At 39.2% G+C, this 23,345-nt stretch overlaps 1 protein-coding gene across 1 annotated transcript; it reads right to left on the reverse strand.

The window, feature by feature from the left end:
• Positions 1–321: 321 nt before the first annotated feature.
• On the reverse strand, positions 322–22,835 carry LOC133462962 (choline transporter-like protein 1). Its single transcript, XM_061744528.1, has 16 exons — positions 22,564–22,835; positions 22,394–22,480; positions 19,565–19,707; positions 18,555–18,691; positions 18,253–18,346; positions 16,892–17,061; positions 9,140–9,229; positions 8,889–9,025; positions 7,959–8,145; positions 7,080–7,248; positions 2,408–2,564; positions 2,228–2,311; positions 1,991–2,128; positions 1,480–1,716; positions 1,277–1,351; positions 322–822 (listed from the first exon to the last, which is right to left on the reverse strand). Exons 1-16 carry the CDS (start codon positions 22,585–22,587, stop codon positions 799–801), a joined length of 1,953 nt encoding a protein of 650 aa, XP_061600512.1. The 5' UTR covers positions 22,588–22,835; the 3' UTR covers positions 322–798.
• Between the last annotated feature and the right edge of the window lie 510 nt (positions 22,836–23,345).

Below are 23,345 nucleotides of genomic sequence, written 5' to 3' on the forward strand. Positions count from 1 at the left end.
ACTTTCCATAAACCGACATCAAATTTCTTAGGCATCAAAGAAATCTTCTTTTCTCTTATTCTTCTCCTTTAAATTTTGCATCTTTTGGAAATGGTATCACCCCGGGGCCTTGCAATGAAGCATGATGATGCAAAAGGAAGTCATAGTGGTCTCCTGTTTCTGTGTGGTAAAGTTTCAGCCCCAACTCTCAGCCCTTTGTTTCCAGGAATTATTGTGGGCAGCCGGACGGCTACAGCACAGAAATGGAGCTAGGCCCAAACGGCAACCCACTTTCTTCTAAATAATACACTTCATATTCATTAAGTAGGCTGGCTCCACAGATGAAAATCAACAAGAAAAGGTTTATTAAATCTTAGTTGTTATTTAAGTGGAAACACAATAACAGTGTTTTATTCAGATACAAAATACAATTTCATATAAAAATGTTGAACAAGAGGCACAATTTAAATAAACGGTTAGTGTTTTAAAGTACACAGTGACCTGTTCAAATCTTAACATGTAAAAAAATAAACAAACAAACATGTTAAATTGCATGTACTAAAGAAGAGGCAAATCTCAGGTAGAAGGGGAAACAAAGACAAAACAAACAGGCAAATCTATCCTAATAATCACAAAACCAACATCGTATTCGTTCACCAAAAAAAACATGCATCTTAAAATCTAAAAACAAAAGTACCCGTATGCTCATACAGTTCAAATATTCTGGAAAGAGCATCGTAATCTTACAAATATTCCTTTTTTTAAAAGCCTAAAAGAAGAGGATGAAGGTTTGAGTTACTTGGAGTGTGTTAGCCTGTCTCAAGCTAAAGTCCCTCCACCTCCCTGCAAGATATAAAAAAGAAAGACATTATAAAACAAGATAAACATTAGAAGATGAAAGAAAATAAATCCTCCCATCAATCCTGTTATCATGACTCTGAAATCGTAACTATGGCAACAACTGGTCCACATATAAGACAACTTTATATTCTTTCAAGACACATCTGAATGGCAAGAGAAAAAAAAACAAAAATGATATCAGCACTAAATCTTGTTTTGTGTTAATAAGGAAGTTAAAACTTGCTTGCACCACCAGTTATTGTAGAAGTGGTCTAGGTGTTTAAAAGTCTAGACCTTAAATGTAGGACAACCACATCTTTTTTTTATGTTCAAAAGGTGGGAAAATATTATATTATATTCGGGTCAATAAAGAATTTATTTGCTTTTGCGACTGGGAGGAGACGTTTTGAAGCATTTTCAACAAAACTGCCAGACAGGTAAGAAATGTTCAACTCACCATGGGCGTCATTTCTTTTCCATCTCCCCCTTGTGGCTTGTATCGACCCGCTTTCTTGCTATTCTCCACAAATTCCTGGGAAGGGGCACAATATTATCGATTATTGTTTTACATGTCACACTTGAGTTATGTAAATATATTTTATTCTTGAAAATAGTTGTAAAGATGAAAGAAAATCAGGGTATAATGATCCCCAATCTCACCATTAAGGCCTTGTCCATGTAGTACTCGTGCCCAGGACTGCCATCGTTATACTTGGTGTCCACGGCGAAGCAGAGGAAAAGGACGTCCACCACATTCTCAAACACGGACAGGAAGCAGTGGGCCACGAGGAACGCAAACAAACAGACGATGAAAAGAGGCAGCACCCACACGGTGTAGTCCTGCTGGTAGTTCAGAGCCAGAACGCCGGCAAACGCCGTAACGGAGACGATTATGACCTGGAAATAAACACAGGAGGCGAATAGAAAGAAGCTGCATTAAGTTGCAACATAGAGATGGCCACTAGGGGGCAGTATATGCAACGATGTGAACAGAAGGTGGATTGTGACACCACCGTTTACATTCTAAACTTTCTAAATTTCCGCATTATTTCATTATTTAAATTTGGTAACAAACAAATTTAAACTTGAGGGTCAGTTTTGGACGTTTTTTTTGTTGTTTTTTTTATTTATTACAACAGTTTATGCACTATTTACTGAATCTACGTCATACCTTTCCCAAGAAGAGGACAAAATCGCCCACGGTGTTGATGGCTGCCACCCGGAGAGCATTCTCCACCAGGATAACGAAAGCGTCACGGGCTGACGTGCAGAAACTGGTGCTGTTTATGGCTGTTGCAGCATAAGCATTCTGAAATAAAGTGACATGGTTTTTAATTTTTTTTTTTCAAATGAACATGTGTTGAATCTTGAAAGATTGTGTTGAAGCCACTCAAGTGCGATTACTCACTTGATTTAAATATGCTAAACACTTCTCCAGACACCACAAACAGCAGACGCAGGCTTTCAGCATGCAACGGGCGCATGCGTTTTCCTGTAAATAAAAAAAAAAATGAAGAGTTTAACAGAATATTGAACAAACAGCAACAAGACCAATGCACAAATGAGTATTCATAATGTCATGGCTCACTTTTCCCTTGAGCTTGCTGTGGATGTAAGTTAGGATGAGGCGAGGGATCTTAACAAGCGTGATGATGAAGGAGCCCTTGGCGATGGTGCCCAGATGGTAACGAACGGTACGTATCATTGCAGAAATGACAGGAGTCGCTGGCAGCTGGGACTTGTTCCTTAAGTCGGTGACAGAAGTGACAGAAGGAGAAAAGACGACAATCAGTCACAAATACAAACCTGGAATGGAGACATATATATAATATATATATCTATATATATATATATATATATATATATATATATATATATATATATATATATATATAATACACACACAGGACTGTCTCAGAAAATTTGAATATTGTGATAAAGTTCTTTATTTTCTGTAATGCAATTAAAAAAAACAAAAATGTCATACATTCTGGATTCATTACAAATCAACTGAAATATTGCAAGCCTTTTATTATTTTAATATTGCTGATTATAGCTTACAGTTTAAGATTAAGATTCCCAGAATATTCAAATTTTTTTAGATAGAATATTTGAGTTTTCTTAAGCTGTAAGCCATGATCAGCAATATTAAAATAAAAGGCTTGCAATATTTCAGTTGATTTGAATATATTCAAATTTTCTGAGACAGTATATAGTGTATATATATATATATATATATATATATATATATAAACTTAGTTTGACTTTTGGATCTTGGTATACGAACCTAAAAGATTATCGCTCTTTTTTTTTTTTTAATTTTTAAATTATATGTGAATATAATATTATTCTATCTTAAAAAAATGGTACAGGTACAGCCCATTTCCTCTAGCGATTGCATTAAATTAGTGGAGCACACAATAAAAACAGGTGGCTCGGCAACGCATCAAAGTGTGATCATGGAATAATCCGAGTGACGGGAGTGTCACTGGTGAGAGTGGGGCTCCATCCACACCGAGCTTCTCTCCATTTTGCTCCAACCCTGTTATAACCTCCCAAAGTAAAACGGGGTCGTACGTACAAGAGGAGAGAAATATCAGTGAAAGTGGTCCGACACTTAAAAATGGTGTGAGGTATGAGGTGATATTGGGCTAAAAGGGGTTTGTGTGGTTCTCTCCCTACAGTGCATTTAATATCAGTGAACAATTCATGGAACATGAAGGAATTTCAGTGTATAAAGAGCAACGTGCAGATGCTGAACGGCCATGATCTCTGATCCCTCGGATGACCCTGCATCAGTAACCATCATGCATCAATTACTGTACTGATATAACCACATGGGCAAGTCCTTTTTCAAGGACAGCGTCTGTGCAATAAAGAAGCCTCATGTTAACCCAGAGGTGGCTTCAACACCTCTGGGCTCAAAAGCATCTGAGATGGATCATCACACTGGAAATGTAAACATGACCATTCAGACAGGCCTTTAAATTAACGTTAGCTAACAGTCACAGACTCTTTTGTGCTAAACAGGATATTAGAACATCTAACGTTGTCTTCATTCTGAAGATGACTGGCTGATCCTGTCATCCCTCAACGACTCTTCTGTCGGTGTACAGGACGATGCTGACGGTGAGACTGGGTCCATCAGCACCGTGTGGATAACTCTGTGCCCGCCATACAAATCAAATCAAACTTTATTTGTAAAGCACCTTTCATACAAAAAATGTAACACAAAGTGCTTTTCATAAAACATAAACATAAAATGTATTAAAGCCCCCCCCCCCCCCCCCCAGCACACACACAGACAGACAGACACACGGTGCAGACATGGCTAGGCACAGAGGATCCAGGTGAGGAAACGGTAACGGGGAGCCGTCCAGGCCAGGAGGTTTCATAGCCCGCAGCTACAAGGGGGGGGGGCCCACAGAGACCATCCCGGCCCGGACGGATAGAGGAGTCCACACCACAGCGGTGAAGCCGTGGTGCAGAGCTCTACAACCATCCAGGCCAGGACGACCCCCAGGACGACCCCCTGCAGGCCAGAGTCACTCCCAGCATGGAGGCTCCCCATGAGGAAACACTGGAGATAAAAGCTACAAGAAAGCAGGATAAAATACACTAAAGGAGTTTAAAAGAGTATAACATAACGTAAAATCCTAAAAGTATGTCTAAAAAGCAAGACTTTAAAAACTAAAGGAATAAGACAGTAAAATGTATAAAATAGACCATAAATAACGACTAAAATATTTAGATAAAACATTAAGATAAAACAATGAAAATAAATTATGATAAAAAAATGATAAACTAAATATAAAACAGAGCAGTAAGATCCAATAAAAATAAGGGTGAGCATAAAAAATGTAAAAGAGTTAAATGAGTCAGTTAAAAGCCTGATTAAAGAGATGGGTCTTGAGCCTCTTTTTCAAAAACATCAACAGTCTCTGCGGCCCTGAGGTTCTCCGGGAGGCTGTTCCACAATCGGGGACCATAAAAACTGAATGCCGCCTCCCCGTGTGTCCTGGTTCTAACTTCTGGTATGGTTAAAAGGCACCGGAGGACCTCAGGGTCCGTGAGGGTCGATAGGGTAAAAGTAGTGCAGACAAATAAGAAGGCCCAAGACCATTAAGACACTTAAAAACTAGTAAAATAACCTTAAAATCAATGCAAGTCAGGAGGTTCCCCAACCAGAAGCCCTGGATAAACAGTCGGCTATGCTGAAAGCTCGCGCCACTGCAGTCATATTTGGCAATGAAACCGAGTACAAAGCTGCGAAGTACGGACTGAGAAAGGCAGTGCAGAGAGAAGCTTATAGGGAAGATATCTTATATAAGCTTCTATTCCACTGCTGACTGCGGGCGCATGTGGCAGGGCTTGCAGCACGTCACGGACTACAGGAGCAGCTCTTTGGCTAAAAAAGCCTTGTTTAATGTATATCAGATCAAATGGTCACACGACATATTGTATAAAATTAAGAATATTTAGTATGATAAAAAGTTGTTATAGCTGTGAAAAGTATGTTTGTGATTCGTTATCTAAAAGACAACGATCACTATGTGCCCAAATCCGTGCTGGAATCTTGCCTCTGCACCTTGAGACAGGATGTTATCGGGGGTCCCAGAAGAAGAGCGGATTTGTCCTTACTGTGATATTAATGATATTGAAAATGAGTTCCATTTTGTATTTTATTGTCCTCTGTATCATGAGTTGCGTCAGAAATTATTTGATAAGTGTAAGAATTTGGATTTGATGTGGGTAAGCGATGCTGAGAGACTCAGCAGAGAGACTGAGAGACTGATTATAAAGTATTTGCACTTGCTGACTATTTAGAGAAAGCGTGGGATAAAGGAAGAAAAGTAACGTATATGTGAAAATATCCATTCTGGTTTTTGTTGGGGAGAAAGAAATATTAAGTATTTTTATTTTATTTATTTATTTATTTATTCTTTTTATTTTATTTATTTATTTTGTTTTTCTGGTGTACATTGTGTAGCTCCCAATTAAGTGAGTGTGATATTGTATATTGATGATTTTCTGTTTCTGGTGTCTTATAATCCTTTAAGGGATGGGTCTTTGGACATGACACAAAAATAAAACTCATTAATTCATACACACAGAGGAGCCTCACAGACGCCTGGATCACTACATCCCACACCTCATGAAGTTTTGAGAGAGTGATGCTGACCCACATTCAGAGCAGCGTACCAGACACACTGGACCCCCTGTATACGCCTACCACCCCAACAGGTCCATGCCATCGCCACAACTCTGCACATCTCCCTCTCACACCTGGAGAATAAAGACTACACCATCAGGATGCTCGTAACCGACTACAGCTCTGCGTTCAACACATCCCCCACAAGCTGTTTTCCCTCGGACTACACCCCATCCTCTGTGACGGGCGGGCCTGAGGGAACAGGACTTCAGCTGGTATCATCACAAACACTGGCACACCGCAGGGTTGTATCCTCAGTCCCATCGTCTCTACACCCTTTTTACTCCCACAAGGACAACATCATCCCGAAGTTTGAGGACGACCCCGCAGTGGTAGGACGCAGCACTGGCGAGGACTAAGCAGCCTACAGGAGGGAAGTGGCCACTCTGGTGACATGGTGAGAGGAAAAAAACCTCACCCTCAACACGCATTCAGGGCATTCATTGTGGACAGCAAAGGAAGAACTTCATTGTACAGGGAAACTGGTTTCCTTACTTTGCATATGACAATAGACACACTGAAATTAAATGTACTTATATCAAGTTACAGCACACTAAACTCAACATGAGAGCAACAGGCTGAACCTGCAGGGGAGTTGGAGGATCATGAGCTGTGGCCACGTTGGTGTTTTGGCCACATTCAGACAGATCACCTGAGAGCTAAATTACTGGGTCCTACCCTCCGTCTGAAATGGTAAAAGCTAATTCAAGAATAGTTTTGTTTAAAAGTGTGTTTTTTTGCTTTTTTGATATCTCCCAACTTTCAAACGTGAGAACAGATATAATATGATGCTGACTCTCTCATGACTTTTAAATCTAAACTTAAGATCTTCCTTTTTGAAAAACCCTATGGTTGAGATTCTTTGATTTAGTTCGACTAAACTTGTTACTTGTGCGTACATATTTTACCATCGTTTTTACTCGTGATTCCTTTTATTTGTCATCTGTAGCCGTTTCAGTCTTTTTTTTATTCTGTAAAACACTTTGAGTTGCACTTTTGTTTGAAAGGTTTTATATAAATAACTTGAATTAAACTGAACTGTTTCTACCTGGTGAAATAGTAGGTGACCACGGCTCCAGCGATGGTCATCTGCTGGAAGGCAAGTATGAACTCGCTAATCCAGATGAGTCCGACGGCGTGATACCACACCAGGAACTGTAGAGGCTCCTGTATTTGATATTCCACCAGTTCTGTGGAGTTGCTCTTTACTGCTCTGCCTGTGAGGGGAAAAAGCACGAGTTTGGGTCCAACGCATCAGTGCGGTTTTACAAGGAAGAATAAGCCTTTAGAAAAAAATAAATACATGAATAAGTGACCCAGAAAAAAAAATACTGCTCAGTATTTGCATCGTACATTCAGTTTCTTGTTATCTGATCAGCACCGACAAAGCTGCATGTCTGGAAATTCACTTTTCTTTCTCTGTTTTAATAATACACTCATGAAATATTTTGCTTTATCTACCCAAGCCTTTTCAAACACATTGTTTTAAGTTTAATTATATTCAAAAATGAATTATCCAATTACAAGGATTTCCCACAAAAGACTAGTTTAGGTTTCATTTCTATTTTAAAACAAAGACATCATGCATCATTATGAAATCTTTCCATAAAGCAAAATACACCCAGAAATGGGGAAGATTTAGGTCATAAAAATGTGATCTTTGGTTTTGCTTGTGCTGGTTTTAAATATAGCTGAAAAACACTGTAGAAAAGGGAAGTGGGAGATCAAAACAGAAGTTGTGGTTTTTGGGTTTTTTTTAACTGCATTTTCCATATCATGAGGCTGGTGCACGATTCCAAACGCGTGCATTCAGATGCTGCAAACATCAAACTGTAACTTTTCAGGAATCAGACCACTGTCCAGAGCGTACACGTGTGAAAATACACACCGACATTGACATCCTAGAAATACAAGCCCTCGTCCTAACCTGCGGTCCCAAGGAAGAGAAGAACAGCGATCCAGTAAACCCAGAAGAGCATGAGGCAGATGAAGGTTCCCAACGGCTGCAGGACCAGCAGGGGGAGATGGATGAAAACTTTCCCCGCCACGTGGAACAGGGAGATGGTGAGAGCCACACGCTTTCGCATGAAGAACATCAGCAGCAGGAGAATGACCTGAAAGGATAAAAAAGGTTTCAATTTCTGTCCTAAAAGCCTTCCCTAGGACGGGGTCTTTAAGGCACTTGGAAAAGTATTTCAGAACATTTTCAATAAAGATCCCGAGATGGTATTGCTTGGACGTATACCAAATGACATAATTGGAAGAGGGAAAAATATATTTTACAAATATTACTGATTGCAGCTCTTAAATGTATTACAGTTAAATGGTTAAAAGCTGAACCTCCCATTGAAAAAGTATGGGAAATCTATGGAACAAATAACTTATTCCTTGAAGCTTCAAAAAGTTATATTTATTAACAGATGGAGACCAGCCATGACCGTGCTAATGCAGTAAAAGACACGCTATTTTTATTCTATGTTATTTTGCCTTTTTTCATTTCACTTCATTTTATTTTGATGATACTGTTTATCTAAATATTTATGGCTATGTTTGTGTGTTGTTCTTGTTAATTGTGTAACTTCCACATGTTTAACCTGATGTATATTCTTTAATCCTGTATTAAGTAGATCATAACTGAAAAACAGCAGCCTAAATGTGAATCTACATGTAAATGTCTGTATAAGCTTAAAAAATATAAATACAAATTTTGTGAAAAAAAAAGTCTGCCTTAGACTTGTTTGGCTTGAGAACTTAAAAAACCTGCATTTAATTATCACCACATTTTTTCATAGTAAATTTAAGCCTAATTATATAAAATATAAACTCTTTGTGCACAAAAGCATGCTTGCAGACGTACCGTGAAAACGGTTGCACCAATAGAATAAACAAGTAAAGCCTTGACGTTGTCGGAGGCCAAGTCTTCTCCAGATCCAGACGTGGAGCTCAGGGCTTTCCTGTGGACGGCGTACTGCCACCAGAGGACTCCTGTAGCCGCTGCACAACATCACATATATAAAAAAAATAAGTATAGGCTAACGAACTGAAGGCAATCAATGAAATCAATCAGTGTGCTGGCGGTTTGTTTGTGTAATATAGATAATGAGTTACCTAAAGAGCCCACGACGACCAACACTGTGAGGATCCACACCAGAACTTTGGAGATGTAACGAATAATGACCATCATGATCAGGGAAAGGACTGATAGAGAGAGAGAGAGAGAGAAAATATTTCTTAATTAACAAAAATACACTTTTAAGTATACACAAAGTACACTCATCTATACATAAAGTAAACTTGTATAAACTTAAAACTGTTCCAACTTAATCTGTAGAAGTATTAAGTTCGTATACTTCCCGGTACACTACAGGTACATGTTCTGAACTATACTTGCTATACTTACACTCAAGCATACTTAAAAACAAAGTAAGTAGGTAAGTAAGAAGTAAAATAATTTTTTATTCTGCTAAATTAGATATAAACACAAATCAATGACTCAACATTATTCTGTGCTGGGATCAAGATATAGTATTATTACTTTGTGGCAGAAAGAAGTAGAAAGTATACTATAGCATAAGCTGTAGTAATAAAGTATAAGTTCAAGTTGTAGTATTAATGTAATAATAATAATTATAATAATAATACTACATTTATAATGCACTTTTCATTAAAATACATTTCAAAGTGCCACAAAAAATAAGATAAAATAAATAATACACCATATACACACTTAAAATCATAAAAAGGAATCTTTAAGGATCCCTGAGAATTAAGGTTCAAACCATCTTTAGAAAGAAAAGTCTAAGTGCTTTTTAAAAGAAGCGACTGTCTGAGGGATGCCAAGGCAGCTGGGAAGGAACTCCACAGACGCGGTGCTGCAGCAGAATGCCTGATCTCCCACAGTGGTTTGGTTTTTGAGGTAAAGGAAGTTCTGGTATGAAGAGCGTGTGGACCGGGTTGACGTTTGCCGACTGAGGGGAACTGTTAAGCACGGTGGGCCAGTTCCATGGATGCACTGGTACGTGACGAGTGCGACCTTGTACTTTAGTCTTGAAGTGATGGGGAGCCAGTGTAACGTGCTGAGTATTGGGGGGATGTGTTCATGCTTTCTATCCATGCAGCACTATTTTGAATGAGTGGAAGTTTGTTTATGATTTTTCTTGCAATTCTGATAAGGAGGGCATTTAAAAAAAATGTTTTTAGATAGTTTTATTGATCCTGAGGGAAATTCAAGTCTCTGCTTTTAACCCATCACTAGTCGGACTATGAGCAGTGGGCTGCCTAACCCTGGGCGCCAGAATTAGGGGCCTAGCTCAGGGACCCAAAGTGGTTCACCTCAGTTGCCATCGTGGGAGATTGAGCCTGGGTTCTCCAGACCAAAGCCCACCTCGGTAACTGCAAGGCCCCAGCCTGGAAGAGACAAAAGTGTGGATGAGCTACTCTGCATCAGATGCAGTGAGGAGGGAGTCTGGAAATGTTCTTGAGGTGAAATAATCTGCATTTTGACAGATGTTTGATGTGGTTTTCAAAGGTTAGGTGAGGGTCTAGTTCAGGGGTCGGCAACCCGCGGCTCCAGAGCCGCATGCGGCTCTTTAGCGCCGCCCTAGTGGCTCCTGGAGCTTTTTCAAAAATGTTTGACCTTTTTTTCTTCTTTTTTTTCCTTTTTCCTCTTTTTTTTCTTTTTCTCTTCTTTTTTCCTTTCCTTTTACTTTGACTTTTTTTCTCGAAATTCTGACTTTTTTCTCAACATTCCGACTTTTTTCTTAACATTTCGACTTTTTTCTCAAAATTTTGACTTTTTTCTCAACATTGACGTTTTTCTTGACATTTCGACTTTTTTCTCAACACTTTTTTCACGAAATTTTGACTATTTCCTCGAGATTTCGACTTTTTTCTCAACATTTCAACTTTTTTCTCAAGATTTTGACATTTTTCGCAACATTTCGACTATTTTCACGAAATTTTGACTATTTCCTCGACATTTCGACTTTTTTCTCAACATTTCGACTTTTTTCTCAACATTTTGACTTTTTTCTCGACATTTCGACTTTTTTCTTGAAGTGCATAATGAAAACAAAAATCTTCCCCCAGTTATAACTAATATAGATACATGCAGCATGTGTTGTCTTCATTCTAAGGCTTATACAAGACTTTTCATTTTTTGCGGCTCCAGACATATTTGTTTTTTGTGTTTTTGGTCCAATATGGCTCTTTCAACATTTTGGGTTGCCGACCCCTGGTCTAGTTTCACACCAAGGTTGATAACAACAGATGACAGGGGGGGATTGTGTTCAGAGATATTGTATGGCTGTGTATGGCTTCGGTTTAAGAGCAATTTTGTTGAAAGAAATTATGACTCGTCCACGCCTTTATCTCCTCCAGGCAGGTGGTCAGTATTGAGAGATGTGATGATGATGAAGATGATAGAGATGATGGAGTTGATAACGATGACAGAGCAGTGGAGAAGGTTTGGTGGGTCCTGATGTACAACTGAGTGTCATCGGCATAACAGTGAAATGAAATTACAATCTGGTTGATAATACGACCAAGGAGGAGCACGTATATGATGAATAGCAGAGGGCCAAGGACAGAACCTTGAGGGACACCACAGGTGACAGGGAGTGTCTGAGAGCTTGCAGCTCCCAAATGTGACTAAGTGGGTCCTCCCAGAGGGGTAGAATGTAAACCAGTTCAGAGCAGTGTTTGAAAGTCCAGTTTTATTACGGAGGCATTTGAGGGCAACAACATCATCAACCGTATCAAAAGCAGCTGTAAAGTCGAGGAGGATAGGAAGCGATGGAGAGCCGGCATCAGCTGCCATAAGGAGGTCGTTAGTGACGCAGACCAGAGCTGTTTCAGTGCTGTGTGAAGAGTGGAAACCTGATTGAAACTTTTCATATATGCCATGTATGAAGACGATCCTGAAGCTGAGCAGCAACAACATTTTCCAGTACTTTCAAAATAAAAGGGAGGTTGGAGATTTGCCTTTAGTTGGCTAGGATTTCTGGGTCAAAGGAGGGTTTTTTTAAGTGGTTTTAAGGCAGCCTCTTTGAGTGTGGATGGAACATGGCCAGATGCAGGAAGGTTTATCATTGTAGTGATAAGAGAACTTATGGCAGAGAGGTTTGATTTAATCACTGTTATGGGAAGGGGGTCCAGGAGGCAGGTGGGCAATGTTCCCTCTAAGCTGCGCGCGTGCGCAATCGCGCACTGCCCGCATATTCTCAGCGCACAAGAAAGTCTATCCAGCGCAGTGCTTTAAGTGGGCCGGTACGCGCCGGTACGGAGTACCCCCCACTTCTCAATATTAGCCTCTGGCGTACTGGGATTTCTCATGAGCTCAGTTCTCTGTTCTCTCCTTGCGATTTGGCTACAGTGGCGTCGCAACGCGACTGCCCCTCGTGAGACGTTCACTCGCAAAGCCTGATTTATGGTTCCGCGCTAAATCGACGCAAGGCCTACGCCGTAGGGTACGCGGCAACGCGCAACGCACATTCGCGTCGCCGCGTACCCCACGGCGTAGGCTCTGTGTTGGTGTAACGCGGAACCATAAATCAGTTTACGGAGGTCCCGCGAGTCGAGAGGAGGAGAAGTATTCAAAGATTTGGGGAATACAAGGAGCTGTGGGGATCCCGGACACGAGAAAGTCTGAAGCCTCTGCTAAAAGCTATCCATACCATTGCTGTGTCTACCAGCAGTACTGGAGTTGATGGGGGATGAGGGGAGATGGCACCCCCCCCCCCCCCCCCCCCCCCCCCGAAATAAAAACGGTCCAAATCATCCCCCCCTGAAATAAAAACGGTTTAAATCATCCCCCCCTGAAATAAAAACGGTCCAAATCATCCCCCCTGAAATAAAAATGGTTTAAATCATCCCCCCCTGAAATAAAAACGGTCCAAATCCTCCCCCCTGAAATAAAAACGGTTTAAATCATCCCCCCCCTGAAATAAAAACGGTCCAAATCACCCCCCTGTAAAACTACCATCCCTCCTTTCCATCCCTTATGTCATTTCATCAATGAATGTGGTTTTACTGCTATTTCAACATTTAGACTCATCACCAGAAAAATAACACCAGAAAAATAACTTATTTGACAATTTTCACCTGTTTCAAGTAAATTTTCACTTGAAATAAGAAGAAAAATCTGCCAGTGGGACAAGATTTATCTTCTTATTACAAGCAAAAAAATCTTGTTCCACTGGCAGATTTTTCTACTTATTTCAAGTGAAAATTGACTTGAAACAAGTGAAAATGGTCAATTAAAACAAAATTTTGTCAACATTTCAACTTTTTTCATAAAATTTTTGACTTTTTTTTCCTCAAAATCTCAACTTTTCTCTGGACATTTTGACTTTTTTTCTCTAAATTTTGACTTTTTTCTCAAAACTTTTTTTCTCAACATTTCGATTTTTTTTCTCAAAATTTCGAGAAAAAAGTCGAAATTTTCACCTGTTTCAAGTAGATTTTCACTTAAAATAAGTAGAAAAATCTGCCAGTGGAACAAGACTGTTTTGCTTGTAATGAGAAGATAAATCTTGTCCCAATGGCAGATTTTTCTACTTATTTCAAGTGAAAATTTACTTGAAACAGGTGAAAATTGTTGTTTTTTCCAGTGACGAGTCTTGTTTTACAGTTTTTCTCTATTGCCAAAACACAAAACCCAGTACTCTAAACCAAATGACCAGTTGCCTAAACACATTTAGTAAAACTACCCCCCTTTTGCAACAACCACAAACACAATTCACCTGTAGACACTGTTCACAAAACCCATCCCCTTTTTCTCAAAACTCTAAACACATTTTACCATGCTAAAACACATTTTGCATATAACTCTGCTCCAATATGCATTGCGAAGCTCATGTGATGCAAAATGCTACCCACAATCAGCAAAACTTGAACACAATGAACATACCTGGTTTCAATCAGTAAACACAACTACTCATAATTGAAAACACCTATTGCAAATGATGTGACCACACCTATATAAGTCAGTGCAGTTAGCTGAAGGCTCAAAAACAAAAATGGATGATCAAGACAGAAGAAGAGGAGTTCGTGTCAGAGGAGGGAGAGGAGCAGGTCGAGGAGGGAGAGGAGCAGTTCAAGGAGGGAGAGGAGCGGGCCGAGGAGTGGGCCAAAGAGGACAAGAAGCAGTCCAAAGAGGAGCAGGCCAAGGAGGGAGAGGAGAAGGATGTGTGTCTGCCACCCTACTCTCCGTTCCTAAACCCAATAGAGGAGTTCTTCTCATCATGGCGGTGGAAGGTCTATGACCGCCAACCTTACACCAGAGAGAACCTTCTCTGGGCTATGGACCTGGCCTGTGATGATGTGGCTGTGGAGGCGTTCCAAGGCTGGGTGCGGCATGCCAGGGCATTCTTCCCACGTTGTTTGGCTATGGACAATATTGCCTGTGACGTTGATGAGGTCCTGTGGCCCGACCCAGCCCGACGTGATGCCGCCCCATGATTTCGGTGTCAACATACAACATACTGTGTCAATTTTCAAACGTACTGTAATAAAAGAAATCGCACCCTGAACATTGTGTTCTCAATTGTTACTTTACTGTATCTATTGTGTGTAATGGATCCTCTATGGAGTTTACAGTACTCATTTTTGCATTGAGTTGTGATATTACTGCATTTTCTGCATTATGTAACTATTCCCATGAAATGCACAAATCTATAGTTAATGCCCAAAACATATTTGAGAATAAATAAGGGTTGCTCAAATGCATCCTGGCAGTTGTGAAACTGTAAAAAGAACAGTCTCACAGTGTGAAAATTGTGTTTTCAATTTTTTTGGTAATGTGGTTAATGATGCTCAGTAGTGTTTACATTTCTGCAAGCCTTGAGTGGTATTTTGGTGTCAGAGTTTGCTTTTGAGCATATGAGCAACTGTTTTGGTGTGATGGGTTTGCTTTTGAGCATGTGAGCATCTGTTTTGGTGTGATGGGTTGGTTTTTGAGCATGTGAGCATCTGTTTTGGTGTGATGGGTTGGTTTTGAAAAGAAACTGTGAGGTTTAGTGTACGTAGCTTTAGAAAAGTGTTTTGTGTTTAGAGTTTTGTGAAAAGTGAGGGCAGTATCGTGAAATGTGTTTAAGCAATAGAGAAAAACTGTAAGTGTAATGAGATACTTAAAAATAAAGCGTGCATATGTGATGTTGCTCACAGTCGTCCTCAGTTTGCTCAGGGAGCTTGTGTGTGTGCCCAGATACATGAAAAATTAGAGGGAACATTGCAGGTGGGTGGTTTCATTTCCCTGATAATGGCTTCTGTTTCATTCTGTGAGACCCCAGAGAACAGGTGAAGGGGGTGAAGGGCTGTAGACTGTGAGCAAGATGACAGTGGAACAGAGGCTGAATAACTGGACTGGTGGGAGTGAATAGTGTCAATCTTACGGAAGAGTATTAGGGCCATGCAAGGGAAAAAATATTTGAGGAGGGGAAGATTTTTTTATTGTGCACTTCAAGAGAAAAGTCGAAATGTTGAGAAAAGGTCGAAATTTTGACTTTTTCCTTGAAATTGTACTTCAACATTAATCTCGACATTTTGACTTTTTTCCCGAAATTTTGACTTTTTTCTCGCTATTGTATTTCAACATTAATCTCGACATTTCGACTTTTTTCTCAACATTTTGACTTTTTTCTCGAAATTTTGAATTTTTTCTTGAAATTGTATTTCAACATTAATCTCAACATTTTGACTTTTTCTCGAAATTGTACTTCAACATTATTCTCAACATTTCGACATTTTTCTCAACATTTCGACTTTCTTCTCGAAGTACATAATGAAAAAAAAATCTTCCTCCTCTAAAATATTATTTTAATTTTTCTCCTGCCTGGCCCGTATACTCTTCCGTACAATCTTGGCCTTGAAGAAGGTGAGAAATGTGTTGCACTTCATGTCACCCCTAAGTTTTCTGAGTGTGTTTGAGGCTGAGGTTAAGGAGATGGTTTATACTTAAGTCTTAGACTTTTCTTTATACATTTCAGTATAAGGCAAGTATTGAATAAACCACTTTTTGGTAAGGGGAATGGGATTTTGAGTTATGAAAAAGATGAGCGGTATCAAATAAAATGTATGTTTTAAATTCTTAACTGAACTGCTCCTCGTGAGTATCAAATCTCTTCTAACATCCAACGTTTTTAAATGTGGAATATTCCCTTTATTCTGCGCTGTTTTGGCGCCTGCCTTCCTGACAGCACGATCTGCCACCCGAAATACTGACGCGGTGTTAATTGCGGTGCAGTGCCAAAACAGACCGGGTGCATAAGTTCAGCAGAGCAGAGCGGGTAGTTGCTTCTGTGGCACTTCTGAACTACTCAGCGGTGACTGGGATAGCTGCGAGCCCCAGCAACTGCTGCAGCGCAGCTCAACGTCTGGTGCGACTTGGCTGTCATATTATTAAAACATGAAAAGGTACACGACAAAAAGATCTCACATCCATAAATGAAAAGCCTGCTTTGCTTTGATTGATAACTTGAAAATCAAGGGACCCAAACCGGAGAGATCAAATATTTGAGATGAGGATATCTAAACTGATATGGGATTAGTTCTGTCTTAGAGCTTAGAGATGACCTTAACTGACTCCCTGTGGGCTTCACTTCTGTAGATATGCTGTCTGTAACCACTCGGACATTTCCTGTTTCTTTTTTTTTCTTAATGACAGAAATAACCTCCCTCCCGAGAGTTTCCTTCCTACTGAACTGTCATACACAATCAGGGCTGTTCAACGATGCACCAGGAAGGAAAGAAAAACAAACAAAACAAAAAGAAACAGTGTGTTTTCACTGAATAAAAACAAACCAGTGCCACCTAGAAACATCCACAGGTATCTTGTAGGTTTGACGCAACAAAGACTTTTACCTAAAGCCAGCAAACAGAGACCCATGATGATCTCCTTGCTGGTCATCACTCCAGAGATGACCCGCCGCAGCACAGCGTTGTCACTGACAAACGTGACGAAGGCCTCGGCGAATTGGGCATAGCAGCCGATATCCACCGGGACGCAGCGGTTGAACAACGGCACAGGCTTACTGCAAAAAGAGAGAAAGGGAAGAACTCTGGTTTGTTTTAAATACATTATCTTTCAAGCGTAATGGACTATAGTCCATTACGCTAGTCCATTAAAAATTGATTTTATTGTTGTTGCACCAGTTAAGCCTCTTGGCCAGGTCTCCCTCGTAAAAGAGATTCAGTCTCAAGGGATTTTCCTGGTAAAATAAAGGTTAAATAAAAATAAAATAAAATAAATAGTAGAACATGAACATGTAACTGTTTGGTCCTGGGATGTGTAGAAGTAGGGCTGCAACTAATGACTATTCTGACTATTGAAAAGATTAACTGACCAATCAGTTTGTGAATGTCATAGTTATTAAATGGCTCTTAATTAACTCTCTGCTTTTAAATTTTGCACAAGATTATTTAAATGATGTGGTCATTTAAAAAATAAAAGACAAGATAGATGAACACTTCAAAAATGTCTCTTTTAATTAACTTTGCTGCCAGTCACTGTGGGGTTTCATCTGCCACTACCATTGTCAAATAATTTATAATTTGTCAAACTTACTTCCCTGATTTGTTTTGTACATTATACATGGCTTTTATAATAAAGAAGAAAAAAATTAAAAAATCTGCCACTACCTTATTGTTTACGTTGCGCTGTTCTCTGTTGCGCATGTGCAACTCTCACCAGCGATAAGATGGAGGGAAGATGCCTCACTCTGTTGCAAAACCCGTGTGGTGACGTTAGCGGCTGAACTTTACTGTGTATTTGCAATTCTCAGCAGAGATAAGAAGGAAGACGATGGCTCTCTCTGATTTTTCTTTTGTGGACAATTGTCGACAATTAAATTCGATGGCGACCATTATTATTATCGACTTACGTCGACAATGTCGACTAATCATTGCAACCCTATGTAGAAGTAGGCAAAACTACAGAGCATATGTGTGCCAAGTTTTATTTTCTTTAGCAATTACTGAAAAAGAAATGTAAAACATAAAGTAAAATAAAAAAATATGATTAGAGCCGTACCTAAGTAGCAGTTACAATCTATTCAATATCTAACTTGATAGCTAGCAGCACCTTACTGGACGAATGAAGGGGGTTTCTAAATGACTTGTAGCAGATGTGAGCTAAACACGCCGTCCAGCTGATGTTGATTTCATTCACGCGGGGAAAAAGTCGAGGCAACCTTATTTCTCTTGAAAAGGATGTAACTGATTACCTTCGTGGAGTAGGGAGTTTCGGACATTTTCTGTTTTTGTCTGGATGACGTGTATATTCTGAAGGAGAAATATCATAGGAGCAGAGACGGGAGCCTGAGGACAGGGGAAGAAAGAGAAAGAAAAAAAAGATCAGACATGAGGATGAATACGGGCTGAAATGAAAGAGTTTGATCAGTACGATGTTTCTTCTGGAAAACCTTTGATCCGGGCGTCACACAGATGCTCCTTTGATATTTATCATCCAAGAAAACACAGTGACATTTCACGTGGTAACAGTGTAGTAATTGTACATGTTTCTCACCATTTTTCTCAGCAAACTCGGTCAAATCCTGATAGTCATTCAGTTGAGTGGCTGGACATTTGGAGACACACAGCGCAACTGACTTCAGCTTCCTGTGGATGAAGTCAATGTTGCAAGGGTCCAGAAAGAAAACATACCTAGAAAAAGAGAAAAACTAGAATTTATACTTGTTAACTGTTGAGTCCAAATCCACAAGCTGCAAAAGAAGCACACAATATGAAGGAAAACAGCCTCTGGATTTGTCTTACTTCCATTTATTAGAATACATACACAAATTTACTGAAGTGCTTTTGGTTTTTATTTGACATTTTTTTAATTGGTCTTAAATGTTTGGCTTTAAAGCAACTTGTTGTTTTTCCTGGAACCTTTTTTTCCATCAGCTTTTTGTAATCTGCATTGAGAACTCAAATTCTAACAAGTACAAGGATCTTTCCCGTACTAGTTGACATCAAAGCCCCAAAAAATTATGTCTCTAGCTTGTGAGTTTCTCCTCATCTCATTTGCGAACCGCTGGGATAACTTGACCTAAGCTGTTAAACACTACCACACCCATACAATCCAAAATAACCATTTACCGTACGTGGAAAAGCTCAGTGTCTTTGTTGCAAGGAGATTTGTGCTTGCTTTGTCCGGGCAGAATATTAAAAATGGTGACATTCCCCGTCCCGTTTGACAGATCCGCCTTTGTTGCTGAAAAGGTTTTTATTCAGAGCCTCCACGGACAATCGGCCCATCAATAAAGCATGACCCATTGTTTAAATAAAACCGAGCCTTCAAGCAGCTTGCTGATTGAAAGCTAAAACTCTAAAGGAGACGTCAACGACGAAATATAGGAACGCTGCATGAACAGGGGGGAGGAGGCCGTAAGAATCATATAAAACAGTGCACGAGGTAGTTCTTAGTCAACCAAAAAGATTTAGAAGTAGAGTCTGAGTTGCTGTTGACTAAAAATGAAAGCAGACTTTTGTGCCAAACAAGAAGTGAAATCATTTGTAAGAAATGAAACGTACTTGTTTCCGGTCATGTTCTTGCCGCTCAGTGGTACGCCCTCGATCCCGACGTTCTCCTCACCACAGGTGTTGCCATAACTATCATATCCCGAGACAAACCTGGAGAAACCTCCTGTGGCGATGGCGAAGCCACAAATGCAAGCCTGCAGATAACACCAGAAATATTCCATAAAATAAAATACAAATGAAAAAAAATGCATCCATGAATGGGAAATGCAGCCAGTAAATTAAAAAAAGAAGAATTTTAACTCTGCCGTGACGGGCTTCTGTATCCTTTACCCCACCAACCATAACAGAGGATTTGTTTAATTTAATCAGATAATAGGGGTGTAACAATATATCGTGCCATGAAATTTCGCGATACAAAAACGTCACGATACGTGTCGTGGAGGTGACAAACTGTATCGCGATATTGAACTATTAATATTAATGGCCTATATTGTGTTGACTAGTAATTACCAAATATTACCTGCTTAACAAAAATAAATCTCCTCTTACACTTATAAGGTGAGCATGAATCAATCTTTTTATTATGTCAAATTGTATGTATTTATTTACTTTTATTTATTTATTTAATTTTAGTTGTTAAATTTCTGGAAAAGAAAAAAGTCAAATCATACATGAGAGAAACTATTCAGTTTGTGGCAAAATATTTGTACTTGTCTGAAACTGAAGATCATAATGCAAACCTGACATTTACTTTTAGTTCAGTTTGTGGAAAATGGTTGGCCTGGCTTTCTCTTTAAAACTTAAACAGTTATAAAGCATTAAAAACTGTAACAATAGGGCAAACGTACAGTATTGTTTTGTATTTTGTGTCTTTCATTATAAAAGACAATTTTTTCCAGTCATATGTTCCTCATTCAAGGTTGTTAAAAAAATACTGCTATAATATCGTATCGTATCGTTATCGTGACCTCAATATCGTGTATCGTACCGTATCGTGAGATTAGTGTATCGTTACTCCCCTATCAGATAAGGTAAATTACATTCTCTGACAAAAGTCACATTTTTCCAGCACATACACATTATCTCAGCATATCAACCTCGAAATGAATTTTCTGCATTCCTTTTGGGTAAATTTTCAGCAAACTGTAACTATTAGATTGTCCTTTATTCCTCCCTCAATGGGGAAATTTGCTTTGTGCAGCACACATAATTACAAAATATAAACAGTATAGGCTTATACCGGTACATTGGAATGAAAATAAAAGTAGTGCAATATGAGAAAGAAAGAGTGCAATAAAAAAAAGCAGGTAGGATTATTATGAGGTAGACAGATATTGCACATCTCGTTGTTTTTGTCCGTTACTACTGTGAGCAGGCCTGGTTGTATTTGTAGGTGTATGAAGAAAACTATTTAGCATTGCTACCACAAATACTCACAACTGTTGGGACAGTTCAGCTGGTTAATACGTCTAACTTTATTTCCATGTACATTTGCAGCCTCTGCTGCAGAGATCTGTGACTCATCTATTTGGCTGACGGTTACATGATCAGATTATTATTCTTCATCATTTATATAAATGATCTGGTCAATTACTCAAAAGTCTTCCAAAAAAATCATTTTTGCTGATGATACAAACCTTTTTATATCACATAATAACATTCATGAACTTCAAGACCTCCTTAATAATGAGCTCTCTAAGGTGGACATTTGGTTTAAAGTAAATAAACTCTCTTAATATTAAGAAAACAAATTATATATTATTTTGTTTCAATAAAAAACAAATAAATATGGAAAATGTGGCCTTTCAGATCGAAATAAATGATGAAGAAATAACGAGAGTAAACTCTACAAAGTTCCTTGGGGTCCTCATTGATGACTGTCTAAATTTTAAATGTCATATAGATCACCTTGTGGAAAAACTATCTAAATATGTCGGCCTGTTTTTCAAACTGAGACCTGCTTCCACGCTCTGCCCTTCGCATTCTTTATAAAACTTTGTTTGAACCACATTTAAATTACTGTAATACCTATCCCAGTCATCTAAAAAAATTAGAAGTTTTACAGAAAATAATTATCTGTGCCATCTCCTGGACTGAATCTAATTCACCTACTCAGCACCTGTTTGCCCACTATGGTATTCTTCGCCTTTAGGAATATAACTACTTCCATAATGCTTGTACAATATATCAGGTGGTCTCAGGTTTGAATCACAGACTAACTCAACTCATCCCAATCTCAGTTCCCCAGCACACCCACAATACGAGACATAAACACCTTATTATAGGGAAAAAGCGTAAACTTGTGGGAACAAGTATGAGGAACGAGTTGAATGAGCCTTAAAAAGTCACAGTCCATCATCTCCATATTCAAACGCCAGTTAAAGAAACAATCGTTAAGCTCATATAAATGTACACTTCGGGACCACAAAATGTTTCATGTTAAGTGTTTGTAATGTGATATGTTGTAATGTAAGTGGTAGTCTAGTATAGTGTGCATGTTGTATTGTTACGTGTGTATATAAGTGCAAGTGCATGTATGTATTCCTGTCTACTGTATTTATGTTCATTGGCTCCTACCATAAGCTTTTGATAGCTTCTGCAGGAGACCAATTCACATGTGTGAGTGTGAATAAATCAAATCAAAAACACTAGATCTAAAAAGGGCCTTAAATGCCTCCCTGAAGTGTTGCAGGTTGAAACTATGAAACTATTCCAGGGTCAGGGACCTAAAGGGCCACTATGGGGTCCCAGGGCCACACCTGGACCCAAACCTTCACCTCTCACAGCTCTTGTAGTACTTGATTTCACGAGTTTTCACTACCTACAAGTTTTTAAACAAAATATCATGCATAACATGTATTCATCCAACAAAATACTTACCATCCCGATGCAAAACAGCGTGAATATAATGAGCCATGGTATGTCCGTGCAGCTGCGATCCTCCAGCGGTTTCCACTCCTGTTTACTCTGTAGACATGAGGAATAATCAGTCTGCAAAACTGGCTCATGTTCCACTGCAATATATATCCATTAAACACATGTTAACTCACCTCTGCGCTGCTGCAACATCCCATCGCGAAGGAGGAGAACACAACTTCTCCAAAAACAAAACTTAGTCAATATTTTGACTTTTTTTTTTATTAAACTTTCCAGTTTCTTCTGTTCATTCCGCCCAACGTTTTCTGTAGACTACGAGATGTTTGTAAGTAGTACAATAGCACATGTGTTTATAGATATTTCATTGAAAAACGATCTTTTGGCGAAGAAATAAAAAGTTAAATGCGGAAGAAGTCCCAACATGTCAACCCTCCCTCCTCCAAGAAAAGACGTGGTCACTTCAGGAGCTTTCAGACACGTCTCCCAATAACGAGGTCATTTCAGCTGATATACATGTATTTGGATTTTTTTTTTTAAGTTTACAACCTTCTGTTTTTCTACTTTTTAATACCACTAAAATAATTATGAAACCTCTTAACTCTTAGGAAAAAAGATCAAATTACATAGGCCTACTGCAATTTATAACGTAGATAGCCTATCCTCCATAGATGTGTGAGAAAAAAAATCTAAATTGTTATACTACTATGACAATAAAATAACAATGCTTGTAATGATGTTTATAGCTTCTCTTTGATACATTTGGAAGTAGAAACGAAGTTTTATAAGGTATATTTAGAAAAAAACGTGGTGCCTTGAATGCAGCACCGCTGGTGTTACAGCATGAATTATGGTTCCGCGTTAAATCGACGCAGAGCCTACGCCATAGGGTTCGGCGTAGGGTACGCGGCGACGCGCACCGTACGGTGCGGGTCGTAGGCTCTGCGTTGGTGTAACG

The sequence above is a fragment of the Cololabis saira genome, chromosome 1, assembly GCF_033807715.1.
Source record: "Cololabis saira isolate AMF1-May2022 chromosome 1, fColSai1.1, whole genome shotgun sequence".
Taxonomy (NCBI): Eukaryota; Metazoa; Chordata; class Actinopteri; order Beloniformes; family Belonidae; genus Cololabis; species Cololabis saira.

Bases quoted from the DNA above. Each gene is read 5' to 3' on its own strand.
- LOC133462962 (XM_061744528.1), bottom strand. From the start codon at position 22,587: ATGGGATGTTGCAGCAGCGCAGAG. The intron at 9,230-16,891 runs GTAAAAGTCTTT...TCTCTCTATCAG, and splicing joins TCTCTGTTTGCTGGCTTTAG to TCCTTTCCCTGATCATGATG. The intron at 2,312-2,407 runs GTGAGCCATGAC...TTTTATTTACAG, and splicing joins ACAGCAAGCTCAAGGGAAAA to GAAAACGCATGCGCCCGTTG.